Below are 17,454 nucleotides of genomic sequence, written 5' to 3'. Positions count from 1 at the left end.
TAGAATCGGCAAAAGCTTGTGTATCAGACTTAACACAATGCTCATTTTACTTTTTATAYATAAAACCACAAATTCACGTCCGAAAATTAGAGGCAAACTAGCAGAGCATAGCAAAGCAAAAATCTATGAGGAGATGGAAGTACCTGACACTCTTGGTTTCCATCTGCCTTGTTCTAACTCACATTTTTTAATTTTAGTTTTAGCAAAGTATTAAGCTTTTGGTTTCCTCCTGCAGAAGCCAGAAATTGCTCTTGGAAAACAGACAGGGCAAACTGTTTCCACAGAAAAGAAATGCTCCAGTTTCCAGCTGAAATATGGGAAAATATTTTCCCTATATGCACTTCTACTATCTTTCTCTGACAGTAATATTCAGCTTCTTCTACAGCTTCCAAGGAAGTCCCAAGTCTACTGGCAAATTCGAAATGTTTGACAAGCACAATTTGAGAAAGCCTCGTGGGGAAGCAGTGATTAGAGAAGGCAACTGGCAGCTGGGAAGCCCACGCTGTATTCCCTGTTTCATTACTGATGTCTCTGGATGACCTTGTCAAGCCATTTAATGCCTTTCTGCCTGCCTCTCCCTATCTGCGAAACGTTTCGATAAACACCTCCCTTTTGGAAACACTGCAAAGTTGTTTATTTTGGAAAGAGTTCTTCAGATGCTAAACTGGCTCTCGGGTGCAACATTGGATGGAAAACACACGGGCCACAGGACATGAATGTCAATCTAATATTTTCTAATTAAACCATCTAGATTAAACCAGACAGATTAAACCATGGCAGCTTAATAGGTTAACCTTGTCCCTGAAGGTTTTTTTTGAGATGAGAGAGTAGCAGCTCATTCTGTTTTAACTTTATTCCTATCAGCCAAGACAGCATCATCAGTGCAAACCATAAAGGTAAGAAAAAACAGGAAAAAATTGGCAGAAATGTAATTGTTTTGCTTAATATGAGTACTTAGCCAAGTTTCATCCTGATCAGATGTGCAATGCGGGCAGTGGGCAATGCACAGAACCGGGATTAAAGGCACTGGGGTGGCAGCCTCAGGCAGTTGATGGTTTAACTGTGGCTTATGGTGATGGGCACCCACAAGCCCATCTGGGTCAGTCCTCAATGGTATCTGGCTCCTCTGTTCCCTCTCAATGACCTTGACCAGCCCATCAACATTTTTATTGTTAATGGGCCAAGGTATGTACTATAAATGGAATATCTAAGTGCAGTCATTTCACCATCACTCCTTGTCCMGGGAAAGTGTAGCATTACATCACCGTAAGAGCACCTAATAGCTGGGAGTGGGTAAAGTAGGGAGAACAGTGCAATTTTGATTTACTAATCCAGCTCTTTGCTCACACTGGCTAAACCCATCTCACACACATTGAAAACAGCTTTTTCGACAGGCTCCAGTTTAGGTACCACGAAAATGCCTGTTTCAACTCTGGGAGTGAACGCCATCAAGAAATCGAAAGGCAACTAAGAGTGTAGGGCAGCGTTTTTACTGGGTCTTGTGTTTCAGCCGAGGAAGGACGGGTTCTGACATCGTGGCCAGGTTCCACAGGTACATCACAGACAGCAGCAACAGCCCGCAGGAGCTTCACTTTTTCATCCTCCTCCTCGCTATGCATCCACGACCGCGCTCCTTCACACGCAACAAAATGACGGCCGCGGAGTCTGCGCTCTGCTCTCGCCTCGGCGGCGACGGGCGGACCCGCCACATCGGCACGGCCGGAGGTTGCTGCGGACTAGGAGGAGGCTGTAGCCACACTGCCCTCGGAGCGGGAGAGGACGAAGAGGAAAAGAAGGAAAGCAGGGACGCAGGAGCTGCCCACGACACCGCTGAGGGGAAAGAAACGACCGCACCTCATGGGGCACAAGAGGAGCAGCGCGAGCCCCAGCGCGCCTCGCGCTGATTGGCCAACAATTCCCGCCACTCGCTCTCTCCGTCTTCCTATTGGCTCGTGCTTCCCGCCCAGCCCCCGCGCGCTGCTCGTCGCCACGCCCCCTCAGAGCCCTCAGAAGCCTCAGAGCCCTCAGAACCCTCAGAGTCCTCAGCCTCCTCAGCTCCTTCGCCCCCCTCAGATCCCTCAGCGCTCTCAGCCTCCTCAGCTCCTTCGCACCCCTCAGAGCCCTCAGAACCCTCAGCCTCCTCAGCAGCTTCACCCCCTCAGAGTCCTCAGAACCCTCAGAATCCTCAGCTCCTTCGCCCCGCTCAGATCCCCCAGAACCCTCAGCCTCCTCAGCTCCTTCGCCCCCCTCAGAGCCCTCAGCGCTCTCGGCTCCTGAGAGCCTTCAGTTCCCTCCGATTCCTCAGAGCCCTCAGCGCCGCAATCCCTCATCCCCTTCATCGCGGGATGGCGGCGGCCGGCGGCGTTCGCGGCTCCGAACCCGGGCCGGGCTCAGCGCCGGGCAGCGCTGGCGACACCTCCCTCCTCGGCAGCGCCACAACGTGGCCTTTGAAGCGCTACGGTCGCTTCCTTCCCCCGAAGGGCGGTGACGATGAGAGGCAAAACACCTCTTGGAAGGTGCTGGCGGCGCGGGGAGGGTGGCGGGGCGGTGTGGCTCTGCTGTGAGGCAAACACGAATAAAGGAGGCCTTTCAGGTGTCTTTTTGCAACTCCAGAGCTAAAGCAGGAATCGGGAGAGATTTTGCTTCATGAATTATTAATGACAACACATGAGAGTTTGCATAGTTAGTGGCCCACTTTTTTWATTCCTTCATTCAGCAGTGACCTGAGGTATTAAAATCTAGAGATCAAGTTGGAAGAATCCAGAGGGTTGTTTAAAGTAGTTAAATCTGTATATGGAGGTATAATTAGTGAAAAAATCATTTAATGCAACTCCTGTCTGTGGGAGTGAAGGGCAGGTTGCATTAGTGAGATGTAAATTATACACCCAGCTTCTAACAGTGACCTTTGAAACCTTTTATTTGGCACTAGAAATGGGAATTGTAGATGCTGTGTTTACAGGGCCAGATTTTCCTCTGTCTGTCTTTTTAAAGGTGTTTGAATCAAATGAAGAATCAGGCCCTCTTGTCCTTACCATTGTGGTGTCTGGCCATTTCTTCATTTCCCAAGGGCGAACAGTGCTGGTAAGTTTGTTATGTATGAAGAATATTTTTCCTTCATGTTGCCGTCGGTATTAACTCTGTTTCCTTTCCCAGTTCTTCTCTCCCACTGAGTGGGAGCCGTCAGTTTTGTTTTGCTCATCGTAATTCTCATGTGCTGCTTTCTCTGCACATTTATCAGAATTATGCTAAATGCATTATTTCCTGCTGAGGATCAGCATTTCTTCTGCGGTTCTAAAAATCTAGATTAAGAGGTAATGCTAAGTGCTGCTGATGTTGAAAAATATTTGGGTTTTTTTCATGATTCTTCTGACTAAGAAAACAGATACACTGTTTAAAAATAGCTAAAACTATAATCTGTGAAATGGCCCAGCTGATTTCTTGCCAATGACCTGTCATTATTTTGGTTTGACAGGTTGGTTTATCAAAAGGTTTGTATTTYCTGTTTTGGATATTGAGATGTAACATACAACATACACCCGTGGAGACAAAATTCAAACTTGTGTCAACTGGTTTTTCTGTAGCCTGCACTTGTTGAGGCACAACCAGCTACTAAACTAAAGATTCCATAATGACAYCAAAGACTTTAAAAGGAGAATTCTGTCTGGAAGGAGAGGGTTTGATGCTCATGACATGGAAGACCTTGCTGGAAGGTGGAATTAAGTGTGTTCAGTGCACATCACCAGTACTCAGGGGTGACAGCGAGGAGGAGCTGGCTGATAAATATGTCAGAAAGGTATTACAAACCACTGGAAGATGCTGCAGTGTAAAGATAACAAAGCTTTTTTTAATACACAATGTGTAAGAGACTACATTGCAGTTTTAAATATGTATAAGCTTATAAATTGGTTTTTACTGTGCCTCTTAAAGGGTCTTTGACTTATAGAAATTTAAGTATAGGGGAGAACCAARGATACCCTTGAGTTTTTTGGATTGTGAATGTGTTGTTAGAAATATTGAACAGTTAATGCATGAGCTAACAGCAGTTACTGTGAATGGCCCTCAGCTCATATTTTCTAAGGACAAGAATGGAAAGTATTTTAGCAGTTGTGTTGAATAAGAAAAAAAGAAAGAAGAATTAAAAATGTAGATGGAAATGATACTTGCTGCCATCCCTTACCAAGTTCTGCTGTGAACGATTCAGTGCAGGATGCTCCTGCTACCAGTGGCTGTACCTGTTAGTGACCAGTAACTGCCATTACTCTAAAAGTCCTTGAAATAACCATAAAAGCTAACTGCAACTTTTAATAACTAACTAAAGTGCAAAAAAGGCACAACCCAAAGCTGCAGCCCTTCAAAGACTCGCCTGGCAAAGGCTRAATCTGGCAAGTAGCAGGGCAGATAAAAGTGCTGTCGGAAAGGATGAGGGATCAGAAAAGCTTTCTRAAAACTTGGCTGAGGAAAGCATTTTCTTGCAGCTCTTGTGTTTAGTGGCTAGTGAAGCTTTCAGGCAGCTGCTTTGCATGAAATGCCAGATGAGGAATTTCTGGGATCCATCAGGGCTGTTCCAGCTTCTAGGAGACACTGAGGTACTGTGGTAGCTATCACTTAGTGCAGGAGAGGTGGAACAGACATGCTTGGTAGATGTGACCAAAATATAGCACTGAGAGTTCAAAAGAAAAAAAAAAAAAGTTGTTTTGTGGTTTTTTTAACATTTATTTTGGCAATGCGTCTATGCCAACCTTAAAATCGAGACACTGACATTTAGAGAAAAGTTGTTGGTTTGACAAGTTGTTGATTGCTTTGGGTGCACGTCTGAGCAGGTGTGGTTGGGATGGYGGTGCAGGAGTGTTCTGTGCACACAGGACTGAACTGGTGGGAGGGGCACTGCTGTCTACTGGGACTGTGTGTATTTCTGAGACTGGGCCAGTTGTAGTCCTCCCACTTGTCCTCTTAAACAAACYTGAGTGGCTGAAAAACCCACCGAATACCCAATCTGCTCGTTTTCATGGATTCYCAGAGTGATTTGGGTTGGAAGGGACCTTAAAGCTCATCCAGTGCCACCCCGTGGCATGGACAGGGACGCCTYCCACTGTCRCAGGTTGCTCACAGCTCCATCCAACCTGTTCTTGGGCAYTTCCRSGGTGGGGCATTTTGCAGKCTCCTTCTTGAGATGCCAGACAACAACAAACCAACTTGCAGTGCTGCTCAGGCTGTGTTTTGCTCCAGAAATCATCAGAAATGGTTAATCTCGGTGGTTCCATCTCCCTCCAGTCCCCAGCTGTCAGCRCTGTCACAAACCTGTCACAATATTTAACCAGGCTTTGCATGCCTAAGTACAGACCGTGCTTGGAACCTGTCACACACCAAATCCACTCACTGGGGGTCCATTATCATGGACATTCTGTCAGAGGGGATAATGCACGACTTCTGCTCTAGAGGGAATGGATCGACTTTGATGGAATGCTGTAACTGTTGGCATGATTTTACTTGTGCTCTCTTTTCCTCTTGCTGGCCTGGGCTGGGCTGTGTCCTTTGGGTTGCCCAGGTTTCCCACTACACTGTGTGCTGCCTTGTGTGCACTGAAATTCCCTCTGATGCACTCACACRACTGTTTTGTGCTGTGTTGGTGCTGCATCCTTTAAACTGTGGATGTCATGTCTTTTGAGCTATCTCCTAATCCCTACTTTTCAGCCCTTTTGATGTGCTCCAGGCTACTGGGTTTGAAGGAACTGGATAAAAATTATTGTAGATTTGTACCTCTGTACAGGATCAGGGTGAGGCACAAGATCTGTGTCACAGGGATGCCATTTCCTTCTCAACAGGCAGAACTTGTATTTTTGTAACATTTTCATCGATGAATAATAAAGGGATTTTTTTCTGTTTCTCACTTATGAACAACATTTGCACAAATCTGAAAGAGTTGTRTAGAAAACTTCAATTTCATTGATGTCTGGATTAACATCTACAGTAGGAACAATATTGAAGTGTTTCTGGTTGCTATCAAAATTCTCTRTGATGGGTGTGCCTATGTATTCTCTTAGTCCTTTTAATTTTCCTTAAGCAGGGCAGTTAAGAAACCTTTCCCTAAAAGAATGATATTTAGAGTCCACTGGCTCTTTTATGATCCGTTTCTAAGAACAATATTTATAAAACAGCAATAAAATATTCACATATCCTAACAACTGCTTTATTTTTTTAATAAATACAGAAACAACTGTTTTCCTTTCCAAATACAATCTATTCCTTGTGTAATGGAATGAAGAGGAGGGTAAATGGAACTTCAGAGCATGGAACATAAAAATCCCTGATGCATAATGCAAATTAAAGGGTGTTTTGATTTGTTTTGTTCTATTTGTTTTTTTCTTAAACTGAATTCTTCATTTGGAATTAAATTACATAATGTATTTTTAGGACCTGCTTTTGCTGCAGTGTTGCCTAACAGACCGCATATTTGATGGTAGGAAAACCTCATTCTTGTATACTGTAGTCAGTGGAATTTTACAGGAATATCTCAACAGCATCTCTGTTAATTTCTGGCCATACTCAAGATCCATCATGTTCCATTTACCACAACTCTTATTTCCTTTCCTCTCTGTAGCAACACATCATGGAAATTATATTTTGGTGTTTTATTCAGTGCAATTATTTCTGGTGCTAGAATTCGTAACATCCTACAAATGAAACAAATTGAAATTGTGAAGAGGACTTACTTAATAGGATAAAATTAATCCAGAATAATTGATTTGTGACCTGATCTTTTGAAGTGTAGACTAAATGTCCTCAGTGCCCTCCTGGTCCCCTCATGACTTGTAATAAGCTACCAGTGCTTAGGGTGCAGTAGATTCTAACTCATTAATTAGGCAGGCATTCAGCAGGCATTCTCATATTCCTGATGCTCTCTTTGCAGTGCCTGAAACTCAGACACCAAATTTTGAAGATGAGATTCACAGCAGTGCCTTGGGCAGAGATGGTCCCTGTGCAATAACTGAGGGCTCCTGACAGAAGCCTGGGGAAGCGAGCAGGTTGCTAATGCTGCTTTGTGGTAGAGCACTGCAAAGCTACAGAAGGTTGTTCTTTTATTAAAGTTTTGTTGACTTATTTAGTACCACAATCGCAATTCAAAAATCTCAATTTCAGGTTGTTTATTTCAACATGTGCTGTTGATGTGATTGTTTTGGACAAGCTGAGTATCCTTCTGCATCAGCTTTCCCATTTATGTTTTATGTCAAGGGCTTCTGCTCTTTGCTTTTCTCTTGCCCCAATTCTCCTAAACCCACTTCTTAAAATATTTTTTTTAAGATTAGTGATGTCTATTAATGAAGTGTATTTAGCCTAAAGTTAGAGTTTAATATATGATATTGATCTAGGGAAGTATGTAYTTTATATTGGGAGTGAAAGGAAAAATTAATGGCATGCCCTTAGAGCTTTAGCCACTAATCCCTGAGCATCCCGTTCCCCTCTCTGTGTCACTGCTCTGAAGTGTAGGAAAAAAACTCAAACCAATTCAGGTTCTCACAGTGAGGTATGGAGGTTTGACCTCAGCTAGGGGCTTACCTTTGCTGTGGTCTGTACCCGTCTGAAAACCTCCACTGTACCCAAGTATTTCCATTTTGGTCAAAGCCATTCTTTGGTTGCCCAGTSCCCTCGGGGTGGCTGTGTGTGTGCTGCATTTCCTCCTTCCCTCAGCTCCCCWGCCTGTGTACACACAGAGCACTCAGGTTAATGAGTTCAGCCCTCGTTTGTTCTCTGCCACAATCAACTGGGCTTAACAGCAAGATTTCAGGGGCTGAGAGATTGAGGGTAGAAAAAGGATAATGCAGAGCTTAACATCCTTTATTCCTCACTCCTGCCTGGCTGCTGTGATTGTTAGGCTTGGAAATGTTTGCAGGGACAACTCTGTGCTTCCCTCACTCTACAGCTTGTCTTGCTTGGGGAATATTTTATTTTYGGTCGTGTTCTTCTTCTCTTGACTCGGTTTTCAAGACAGCTCATACTGCAGAAATGAAACRTAATGGATCTGGCCTAACTTAGATATTGGAAAAAGATACAAGTGAGGAAAATTTCTACTTCCAGGTGTGTTACAAGGTACTAATGAAGACTGAAATGAAATTATGTTAGAAGTTTAATTTTCACAACTTTATTCTATAGTCATTAATGAATTTTAACTTTTTAAATCTGCTTTAACTTTTTAAATCTGCTTATTCTAGAAAAAAAAAAAAGAGTAAAACAGCAACTCACTTTTCTCTTTTGGGAAGCCAAGGAGTTAATTGCTATTTTTCAAATATAAACAACCATTTGATTTAGGATTTATATGTAATGTTTCTAGCAAGTGCAATTTTTATTATAATAACCACTTAATAACTAAATCCTTATTGAGGTGATCACTATTGATCTCCACTTACCTGTAAACACCACCTCCAGTTTTGTTTTCTGAAAGCATCTCAGTTTTGCCTGTTACATTCTGCAATTCTTGAAGATAATTACAAGCTTTATCAGACTGCCTGCTTACACATCTTTATTTTTCCTGTCCTGTGAGACAATGGTTAATAACAGTCTTTGCAACTCCAGCATCTTAGTTCTCTTTTGATCAGAACTGCGGTGTGGAGACACCTGGAAATAACATTACCATTGCTCTGGTGCCAAATTTGCACTTCCAAGAGTAAGCAAGGTGTTCCTCAGTATAAATGTTTAATTGTAACAATACCCAGAATGTCACAGGCTAAAAATGTTGGTATTTGAGCTTAACAGCACACTCCAAACCTAGGCAGCGAATAATTTCTTGTGAAAAGATTGCTCACAGCAGCTCTGTCCTCAGTGTGGTGAGCAGAGCAGCCCCAGGGTGTGAAGCTCTGCTGGGGGGACAGAGCAGGTGGGCAGTGCCCCTCTCKGTTATTATTTATCCCCTCCCTGCAGATCTGTGAGCATTGCAGGAACTGGAGGGGGGTGCTCAAAGCTGCACCACACCCCAGCCTTCCCACAAAAGTGCTTTCCCAAATCCCTCCTTTGGCCTTGCCAGGGCTGTGTGAGTGGAGTGTGCGAGGTTTGCTCCCCACTTGTGTAGGGGTATCTTACCTTGGGAAAGGAAAGGGTTGAGGAGTTGTCTCAGGTGCCTCCTGGGGAACTTTGGAAATTGCTCTGTTTTCCAGGGAATTTGTGTCCCACCATGCTGCCCAGCCTGTGTTGCAATGGTGCAGGCAGGATGTTGACCGAGGCTTGCAGCTTTTCTGCCATCTTGCCTTAGTTTCCAGCACCCTGGCAGCTGTGCACTGTTAATTCATACAATAAAACTCATTTCATCTCAAGCTGACCTCATCCTTTCCTGCAAATGCACATTCCCAGGCTGTGGGATTCCCAGCTGAGTCCTTAATCCATCACACGCTACAATGTTATGTTCCTTTGAACTGGGAACTTGCACAACAAACTGRGGTATTGGCATTTCATGGTCCTGGTCTGAATGGCAGCCCAGACTGGAGAATGGATCTCTCTGGAGCATTCTGGGGTTTAGTTTGTGTTTTTTAATACTGCTTTTCTTTAATACTGTTTTCATTAATACTGATCTTTAATAAAGATCTAATAAACTTGTAATTTAATGGCAGATTAGCTCATGTTTGTGACCAAAAAACCCCAAACTTTTYCCCCTAAGCTATTGTTTACACATARTTTTGTTTGAAAACATCTGGCTTGTGCATGAGTAAATCCAAACTGATGCAAGCCAGCACAGCTGAACTGCTACACAAATAACATTTCTTAGATATAAAATCATTTTTAATTCACATAAGGCTGCAGTTTAAGAAAAAAACAGATAATCTGTTCCTGTGTTGTTTAGCACCACAGGGTTTCTAGATAATACAATAAAAAATATTCATAAATCACACACAAATACCTTCCAGCACAGCTCACAGCCCTCATTRCACAGCAGGCTCCTGAATGCTGAAATGTAAAGTCAGAACAAAAGTATTTCCCAGTCAGTGCTGCGAGGCTGGATCAGCATTTTGGCTTCTGCCCCTTGGCAGCTGCGGTCACATCTTGCCTGCTTCCAAAACATTTGGGAAACATCTTGCTTTGTTTTCTGCTTCAGCTTGATTCCACTCAGAGACCTCCTCTGAGAAACTCAGATTTGGGTCACAGATGTAGGAACYAATTTTGCTCTACTCTGCTTTTGTTACAATTACAGTGGTAGAGAACAACATGAGTTATGTGCCTGACTGAACATTGATGACCAAACTTAGGAAAGTGCTGCTATTTCTTCCTTCACATGGTAAACATGTGAGCTCTTGTGTCCCTGCCCCGTTRTAGGCTGCCTTTTGGGGATATTCTGATTAATCTTACACTGCCATCTGCCTTTGCCCCTGTCCAGCGCTGACTGAAGCAGCGATGGATGCTGCCTGCTCAAGGGAACAGGGACCAGCTGCTCTGTTCCCTCCTTTGGCAGCGTGGTGGCAGCACCGCTCCAGAGGGAAAGCTGCCTTTTTCTGTGTCACTGCCCATGCCCAGAGCACGTCCAGAGTCAATCCATCATCCCTGAGAGGCACRAATGCACTGGAATCTCGATGAATTGCCTGGCATTTCCCAGGCTCTGCCCCGTGCCCTGCTCCTGGGCATTGCAGAGACCCTCCTGTCTTTGAGCGTAGCTCAAGGGACACATTTATTGTGCTCTGAATTCATTCACCTGACTTTATGTGCACTGCCCCAGCCCTGGCAGTGCCCAAGGCCAGGCTGAACATTGGGGCTTGGAGCACCCTGGGACAGTGGAAAGTGTCACTGCCCATGGCAGGGGTGGCACTGGATGAGCTTTAAGGTGTGACTGTGTGAATACAGGGACAATGATTTTTAAAATAATGTTGTTAAATTTCACTTAAATCAAATTTGGGGGTTGGAGTTGGATACTCAGGAGTACATAAATAAAAATTCCAAATGCTGTTTTTTCCCACTTGTTTGACCTCAGAAACAGGACATATAAAAGAACAGCCTGGGAAAAGACAATAAAATAGTTGGTCAGAAAGTTAAACAGGGACTCTTATTATGATTTCTTTGAAAACAGCTATTATTTTAAGGACACATTTGCTCAACCTTCATGTCCAGTGAAAGGAAAAACACTGTAAAACCAGACTGAACATAGAAACAGCTATATTTAAATAAACAGTTGATGTGTCTCCAAAACAGAAACTACTTGAAAGGAACAGAACAATCACAAGTGGCCACAAGTTCAAGTGGCCTGTTGAAGGAATGGTTTAGCATTGCTCCACTGACAGTATTTTGGGGCTTGCTTCCACCTCTTCCCATTGCTCACCAAGTGAGATCTCCCTGTTTTGACCCTGAGATCTTTCCCACCTTACAAGTTCTACCTTAGGGCACTTTGGGGAGTAAATTCAATGCAGACACACYGCAAGGGACTGGCCCCTCTCACCTGCTGTCAGCACCTGCGTTTACAATGCACAGGGAAATCCTTTGCTCCMTCTGACCCCAAATCTTTTGGGAATGGTACTTTCCCTGCTGCCTSACATTCTGGAGTCTGTCATAGCAGATGTCTGCAATCCACTTTGCCTTTGGTTCAACTCTTCACAGCTTTTTAGAGATTTCTTGGTGAAAGTGCAGTTAAAAATCTTCATGCAATTGCTGCATGAGGTTGTAAAGCCAGTGCCAGCACAGTAAAGGGGTAGAGCCCCTGAGGTGATCCCTGTACTAGAATGGAAGGTTTTCCAGCCTGGACCAACCTCAGATGGATGGTGGCTGTGGCAAACACTGTTGGCCCTCCAGGCTGGACATGACCTGGGGGGTTTGACCCTTAGGACGCCTTGCAAAGCAGCCTGGGCCAAAGCCATGGTCACTGAGAGTACTGTGAGCTCAGATAAAAGAGGTACCTGATTTCCTCCCTGCGCTGACAGTCGGTAATTGTTTGGCTTTTTTTCCCTTGGACTTAGTGCTAACTCATGTTTCCAGGTGCCTGGGGAGACACAGACCGTTGCCTCGCAGTTGTTTTGTGATGTTTTCCCCTTCCTGGGGTGTTTTTACAGGCGGCTGAGCAGTCTGTCCAGTTTGAATAAACTGACAGTGATGCAGCTGGAGTATAAAAACATCTTTATCCAATTAGCAAAGCTGCTGCTCGTTTCCTTGAGTGGCACCCGGAGCCAAGGCGGGGCTGTGTCATTCGTCGGATTCGCCTGCCCTCTGCTGCCCTCCCGGGCAACTTCAGCATTCAGAGCTCCGAGTGCAGCTGCTTTGTTCTGGATTGGAGGGACTTTCACAGCAGGCACAAAGATAAATGTGGAGAGGGATGGAAATTAGAACATACCTTGACAGTGTTGTTAYTGCGGCTACAGATTCAATCCCTCGAGTGGTAAAAATTCCAGTGGCAGCTATTTGACAGCTACAAAACTACAAGACTACACTGACTGATCTTCATTAGGGCTGTAATTAAATCACAGAACTGAAGCATGGTGTTGCTGTTTGCTGAGCCACTGGTTTGTGTCCTGTTCTCTTTCAGGAAGGCTTTTCCCTGATTGATTCCCACAAGTGGCTGAAGATAGTGAGGAGAGCAGAGTGCCTGCTGCTCCGGGCACACGCCAAGGTGAGCTGAGCTGCTTGGAACACCCCAAGTATGTAACAGAGATATGGAGAAAACCTCATAATATTGGCTAAATTAAAAGTTTAAAATTGTCTATRTAAGTTAATTTTTCTTTTTACACCAGACACTAAACAAGAATTGATTGAATAATCTTGGTGTCTTTTCTAACTGTTAATATTCAGAGTTTTTAGACTGCTAAAACAGCCAGAGTAGTTTTATTTCAGTGTCTGCCCTGGTTAACAATTAGAAGATGAAGTGAATCTCTTCCATGCTACCTCTGAGCCAGACTGCACTTCAGGAAACAAACTCTCTAACCCAGTAATTACTGAGGCATTTTGTGGCCCCTGGCACAGCAGCAGCAGGCTGGGATTAAGGTATTTGGTACTCAAAGAATAAAAGGAACATAGCTTTCTGCTGAAAAGCAGTTGGTTTGCCTTTACATAATCAAATAGTACTTCCTTGCCAATTTATGTAAAAATCTCAGGGTTTTGGTTCTTAGATGAACTCTGATATGCTGTAAGTATCTTACTGTTTTAAGTCCATGGGTTATGAATCCAAATGAACTGCTTTTTGTCAGCTCGTTAGAAATCCTGGAGCCAGCTGGGGCAGGAATTAGTTCTGATGAAGCTGCAGGATGTTCCCTTCCCAGTCACCAGAGCCAGTCCCTGCAGCATTAAGGGATTCTGGTGCTCCTCACCAGCAACAAAAAACCAATATCCCAGTCGCTCCCAGGCTTGAGCAAAGCTCTGAGGGGCAGCGCAGGCAAGGAGAATATTAACAGAGTCTGAGATTAATTTGGTGCATCTCAATGTTTACATACCATAAATTCACACAACTGCATTCAATGGCACTGCAGTGATTGTACCAGAGTTTCTCTGCTTTCTATCCTGACTGTGGGTGTCACTTCTGTGTGCATCTTTCTGATAAATTTCAGCTTTATCTTGTACTCCTTGGTTTTTGTAAGTCATTAATACTGCATTTACAGTGGAACTTTGCACTTCAAATACCACTTCAGTAGGGCACTGAGGACTCTTAGCCAGCAGAATGAGTTTCAGAACTATCAACAGCAGCAAGACAAATGTTCTTAATATTTTTGGAATAGATCTTCTTGCCTCATATTGTTTTCCTTGAGCTCAGCCCACCAGCCAGCATGGAAGAGGTGCAAATTTAATGATTTTGTGACCTGCGGGATCTTTAATACTGCAGCTCTTGTATGGTTCAGGTGTGATTGCCCAGTACTCAGCTTATGCTATAAACCTTGACATATCACAGCTCTCTTCCCACAAAGGAACAATGTTTAATTTTCAAAGTTCACTGTTGTTTATAAACTGCAATCTGCAGTATTTAACAGTCCTTGTGAGAAACCCCAGGGAATCCAAATAGCTCAGCCTCAGAATTGATTTGGGGATCCAAACAAGCAAGTGGTCTTTGAAAGTCTCCAAAAGAACCCAACCTAAGTTCCCTTTCTGTCACTGAAATGAGAACTCACCTGTCTGGCATCCCACAGCTCAGTGCTTGGGTCTGGGAGGCTGCCCCAGTTCCTTAATTAATGAGCAGAAATCCAGCTGGGCACTGGTACGTGAGCACTGCACTTCTCATCAGTTTGACATTATTCCCTTTAAAAGGCACTGAGACAAGCTTTTGTGCTTACCCTGCCCTAAAAATCATTTTGTRTGATTCTGACATCTTTAAATGCCAGGCATGTAAACACAGGGGCTGTCAGGAAGAGCTGGCTCATCGCTGAGACAGAAACTTTAAACTGAGAGGTGCCCTCGCACTCGTGTTCTGGCAGCGCGGAATTAAAAACCAGCATTGGAAATGGATTTGACGTGGGAACCTCAGCAAGATGAAGACCCAAATAGGCCAGGCTGRCCCAAGGAGAAGTTGCTGTTTCTCTAGTACTTTAAGTGTTTTAAATATGAAATGCCAAGATCAAACAGAAAGTCCCATTAATTCACTTTCTAAACACTGAATATGCACCTACCTGACATCAGCTCAGGGTGCTTAGGCCAAGCTTATCACACACCACAGACTCTCCCATCCCGTCACTTCGGGGCGGCTTGCTGGACCTGGGGTACTTCTTAAAAATATCCATTACAGTACAGCCCAACAACCTATTCTGGGGTGTCAGAGCTATCTGGAGTTTTTAAATTATTTTTATTAATATTTCATTATTTAAAGTAATGCATTTGAATTCCCTGCACACCTGACCAACATGTTGGCTTCTGTTCAAGGAACATTCTGGTGAGAGCCAAACTGAATGTGTTGGTTTAGCTACACACAGCTTTAGTAGACCAGGTAGGGTTGGGTTTGATGCACCAGGAACACAAATCCTAAGTGGAACATGCCATTCCCAGAACTTCAAGTTCAGATCCAGAGTTAACTTCTGCTTACTTTGGAATCATTTTTTGTCACAAATAACTGCAGATCTGGCACACCCTTACAGGATACTTCTTGCAACAATGAAACTTAATTTTCCTGCTAAGTGGAAAAACTGAGTCACGGCAAGGTTTGTCCACTTGGCTAAACCTGATTTTCTAATTGGGAATCACAGTCTTTTAGTTAAGCTGCTGGGAAAAATGAAAATACAGCAGGGACAACTTGTTTCTTTGTTGTTAAATTGGTGCAGTGACCCAAGAATCTATTGCCTTCTCCCCAACTTTAACAACTGGGGATTTAATTAAAATYGAAGTAGTTTGAGGGGGTTCACAGCTGATTTGATTTCCCTGTGGTTTGGAGCAGAACGAGTGCCGCATGTTCCGTGTGCAGTTTGGAGGGAACTGCAGGGAGGAGATGCAGGAGCACTGCTKCAGCTGTGTCCAGAAACTCAGCGAGTACGTCCCAGTGCAGGGGGCTGAGGAGCAGAGCCAGCAGCTGTGCCATGGCCTCAGCCAGGACACGCAGGGCATGGACACAGAACATGGGGTGAGTAACAACACACAGCTCAGAGTGTTACAGCTGACCAAGTTTCTGATAGCCGTGAGATTGTCTCCAAGAAATAGGGGYTGGGAAATGGGTTATCCAGGGTGAAACATGATCAGAGCCATGAACTAACCCCGGATGTGCCTCCTTTCTGTTTACCTGCTCCTGGTTTGCCCTGGTAGTAACTGCTACAACTGCCTAATTACAATCTGAGCTTAACCTGGCACAACTAGAAGCAGTCTTGGGAGGAACAGAACGTTTCTCCTGTCCAAAACAAAGGCAAAGACAAACAGCATTTCCAAAGGTGATTAYTCCTGAATGTCTCCTCTATTGAGTATTCAGATCCATGGGAAGGAGGCAGTGTGCTCCTGTGAGCATCCATCCACAGCATTTTTAAAGTTACCCCTAGCAAGCAGATTATAACTTYAGTTTAGCCATGAAAAACTGCAGTTAAACTGCCATGTCTTTTATTTTTAAAGACYGGAGCAGATGTGCATGCAGGTTCCATAAAAAGATGCCTTTTTACTGCAGAAGGTAGCTGAGCACATTCCCTTCTGTCAGCTCTAAAAATGGAACCACTTCCCTCCCTGYGCATACCCACACCCTGCTTGGTAACAAGGCCTTATTTGCATTTGATATTTTCTAGCCAGAGGAGCCTCTCGCAGATTCCTGCACAAGTTTTGGAGAGAGGAGATCTGTGGCACAGCTAGCACAGGTAAAAAACAGACATCTCATGTTCACATCCTSTCACTGAGAACGAGCTATCTCAGATTCATAAACATCTGGGAAATGCCTTCCCTGAACACTGGGATGCCAGCAAAACATTGGATCTGTGCAACGATCCGGAGCCAGGGAATAAGCTGCAAAACAAGGTGTTTGCATAGGGATTTGAATGTCCCATTTGAATAGGACAAACGACACACTGAGAGCAGAGAAATACCCAGAGGCAACATCCAAATGAATGGCTCTGGCACAGGTTTGGCTCTGCAGAAACCACTTTTGTGGTTCAGAGCTGCAGGCTGAAAATATCAAGGAATCACAGACTGTCTCATCTCAGCTGCCCTCTGGCACTGGGAACCCATTACTCTTTGTCCTGTCCTTCCATCCCTTGTCCCCAGTCCCTCTCCAGCTCTCCTGGAGTCCCTTTAGGCCCTGCAAGGGGCTCTGAGGTTTCCCTAGAGCCTTCTCAACCCTGACCCACAGCAGAGAATCCCCATATTCCATGGACAACTTCACTGAGCAGTTCAGGGTAAATCCCTAGAAGTCAGCTGTTGCTCATTTATTGGGAATCTGGACCAGTGTAGAAGCAGATGAAAAAACCCTGCTCTTTTCTAACTTATGATTTTGTGCAGTTGCTTTTCTGATTCTTTCTTACCCTTCTTTCATAGTCACTGGGTGAGCACAGAATCCCAGACTGGTTTGGGGTGGACAGGACCTTAAAGGTCACCTCATTCCAACCTCACTGCCACGATGCCCAGAGTTCACCGACCACCAAGAGAGAAAGCTGGGAGGGCATTAAACAGGGATGAAAACCATACTTTAACACTAAAAAGCCCCCTAATTTATTTCTAAAGGACATTTAGCTAAATTAAGAGCTTAGAAGTGCACACTTGGTTATCCCTACACAATCCATGTAATAGCACGTACACCTCATGAGGGTGTACACTCATTAGAGTGGATATCCACCAGCAAGCCACGGTTCCCAGGAAAYTGGAGTTTCCAGGTTAAATTTCTAGCTTGAATAACTGCAGGCCAATATGATGCTGTAAAAGCTACATCAGAATCTGAGCAAAACCTCCACGGAGAAATCACRGCATTCTGAGAGCATCAGAGCCAGGGCACATCCAGGAGAGCTGGGGTATGGCCATGCAGTTGTGTCTGAGCTCGGTGCCACCTGCCCCGCGTTTCCCTGGCAGTCGGTGCCACCTGCCCCGCATTTCCCTGGCAGTCGGTGCCACCTGCCCCGC

The 17,454-nt window shown here is 44.5% G+C and overlaps 1 protein-coding gene across 1 annotated transcript in view; it reads left to right on the top strand.

Annotated features, from left to right (window-relative positions):
• Positions 1 to 2,205: 2,205 nt before the first annotated feature.
• REC114 (REC114 meiotic recombination protein) overlaps positions 2,206 to 17,454 on the top strand; it is a 15,774-nt gene continuing 525 nt past the window's right edge. Inside the window, exons 1-5 of the mRNA XM_057386387.1 lie at positions 2,206 to 2,516; positions 2,992 to 3,081; positions 12,485 to 12,568; positions 15,308 to 15,490; positions 16,134 to 16,202. Coding sequence (XP_057242370.1) covers positions 2,346 to 2,516; positions 2,992 to 3,081; positions 12,485 to 12,568; positions 15,308 to 15,490; positions 16,134 to 16,202 — 597 coding nt within the window. The 5' untranslated portion in view covers positions 2,206 to 2,345. The remainder of the gene's footprint in view (positions 2,517 to 2,991; positions 3,082 to 12,484; positions 12,569 to 15,307; positions 15,491 to 16,133; positions 16,203 to 17,454) is intronic.

This window comes from Malurus melanocephalus, unplaced genomic scaffold (genome assembly GCF_030028575.1).
Source record: "Malurus melanocephalus ecotype Western Australia unplaced genomic scaffold, MMel_1.1 scaffold_960, whole genome shotgun sequence".
Classification (NCBI taxonomy): domain Eukaryota; kingdom Metazoa; phylum Chordata; class Aves; order Passeriformes; family Maluridae; genus Malurus; species Malurus melanocephalus.
This window is presented reverse-complemented; position numbering and strand designations above follow the sequence as displayed.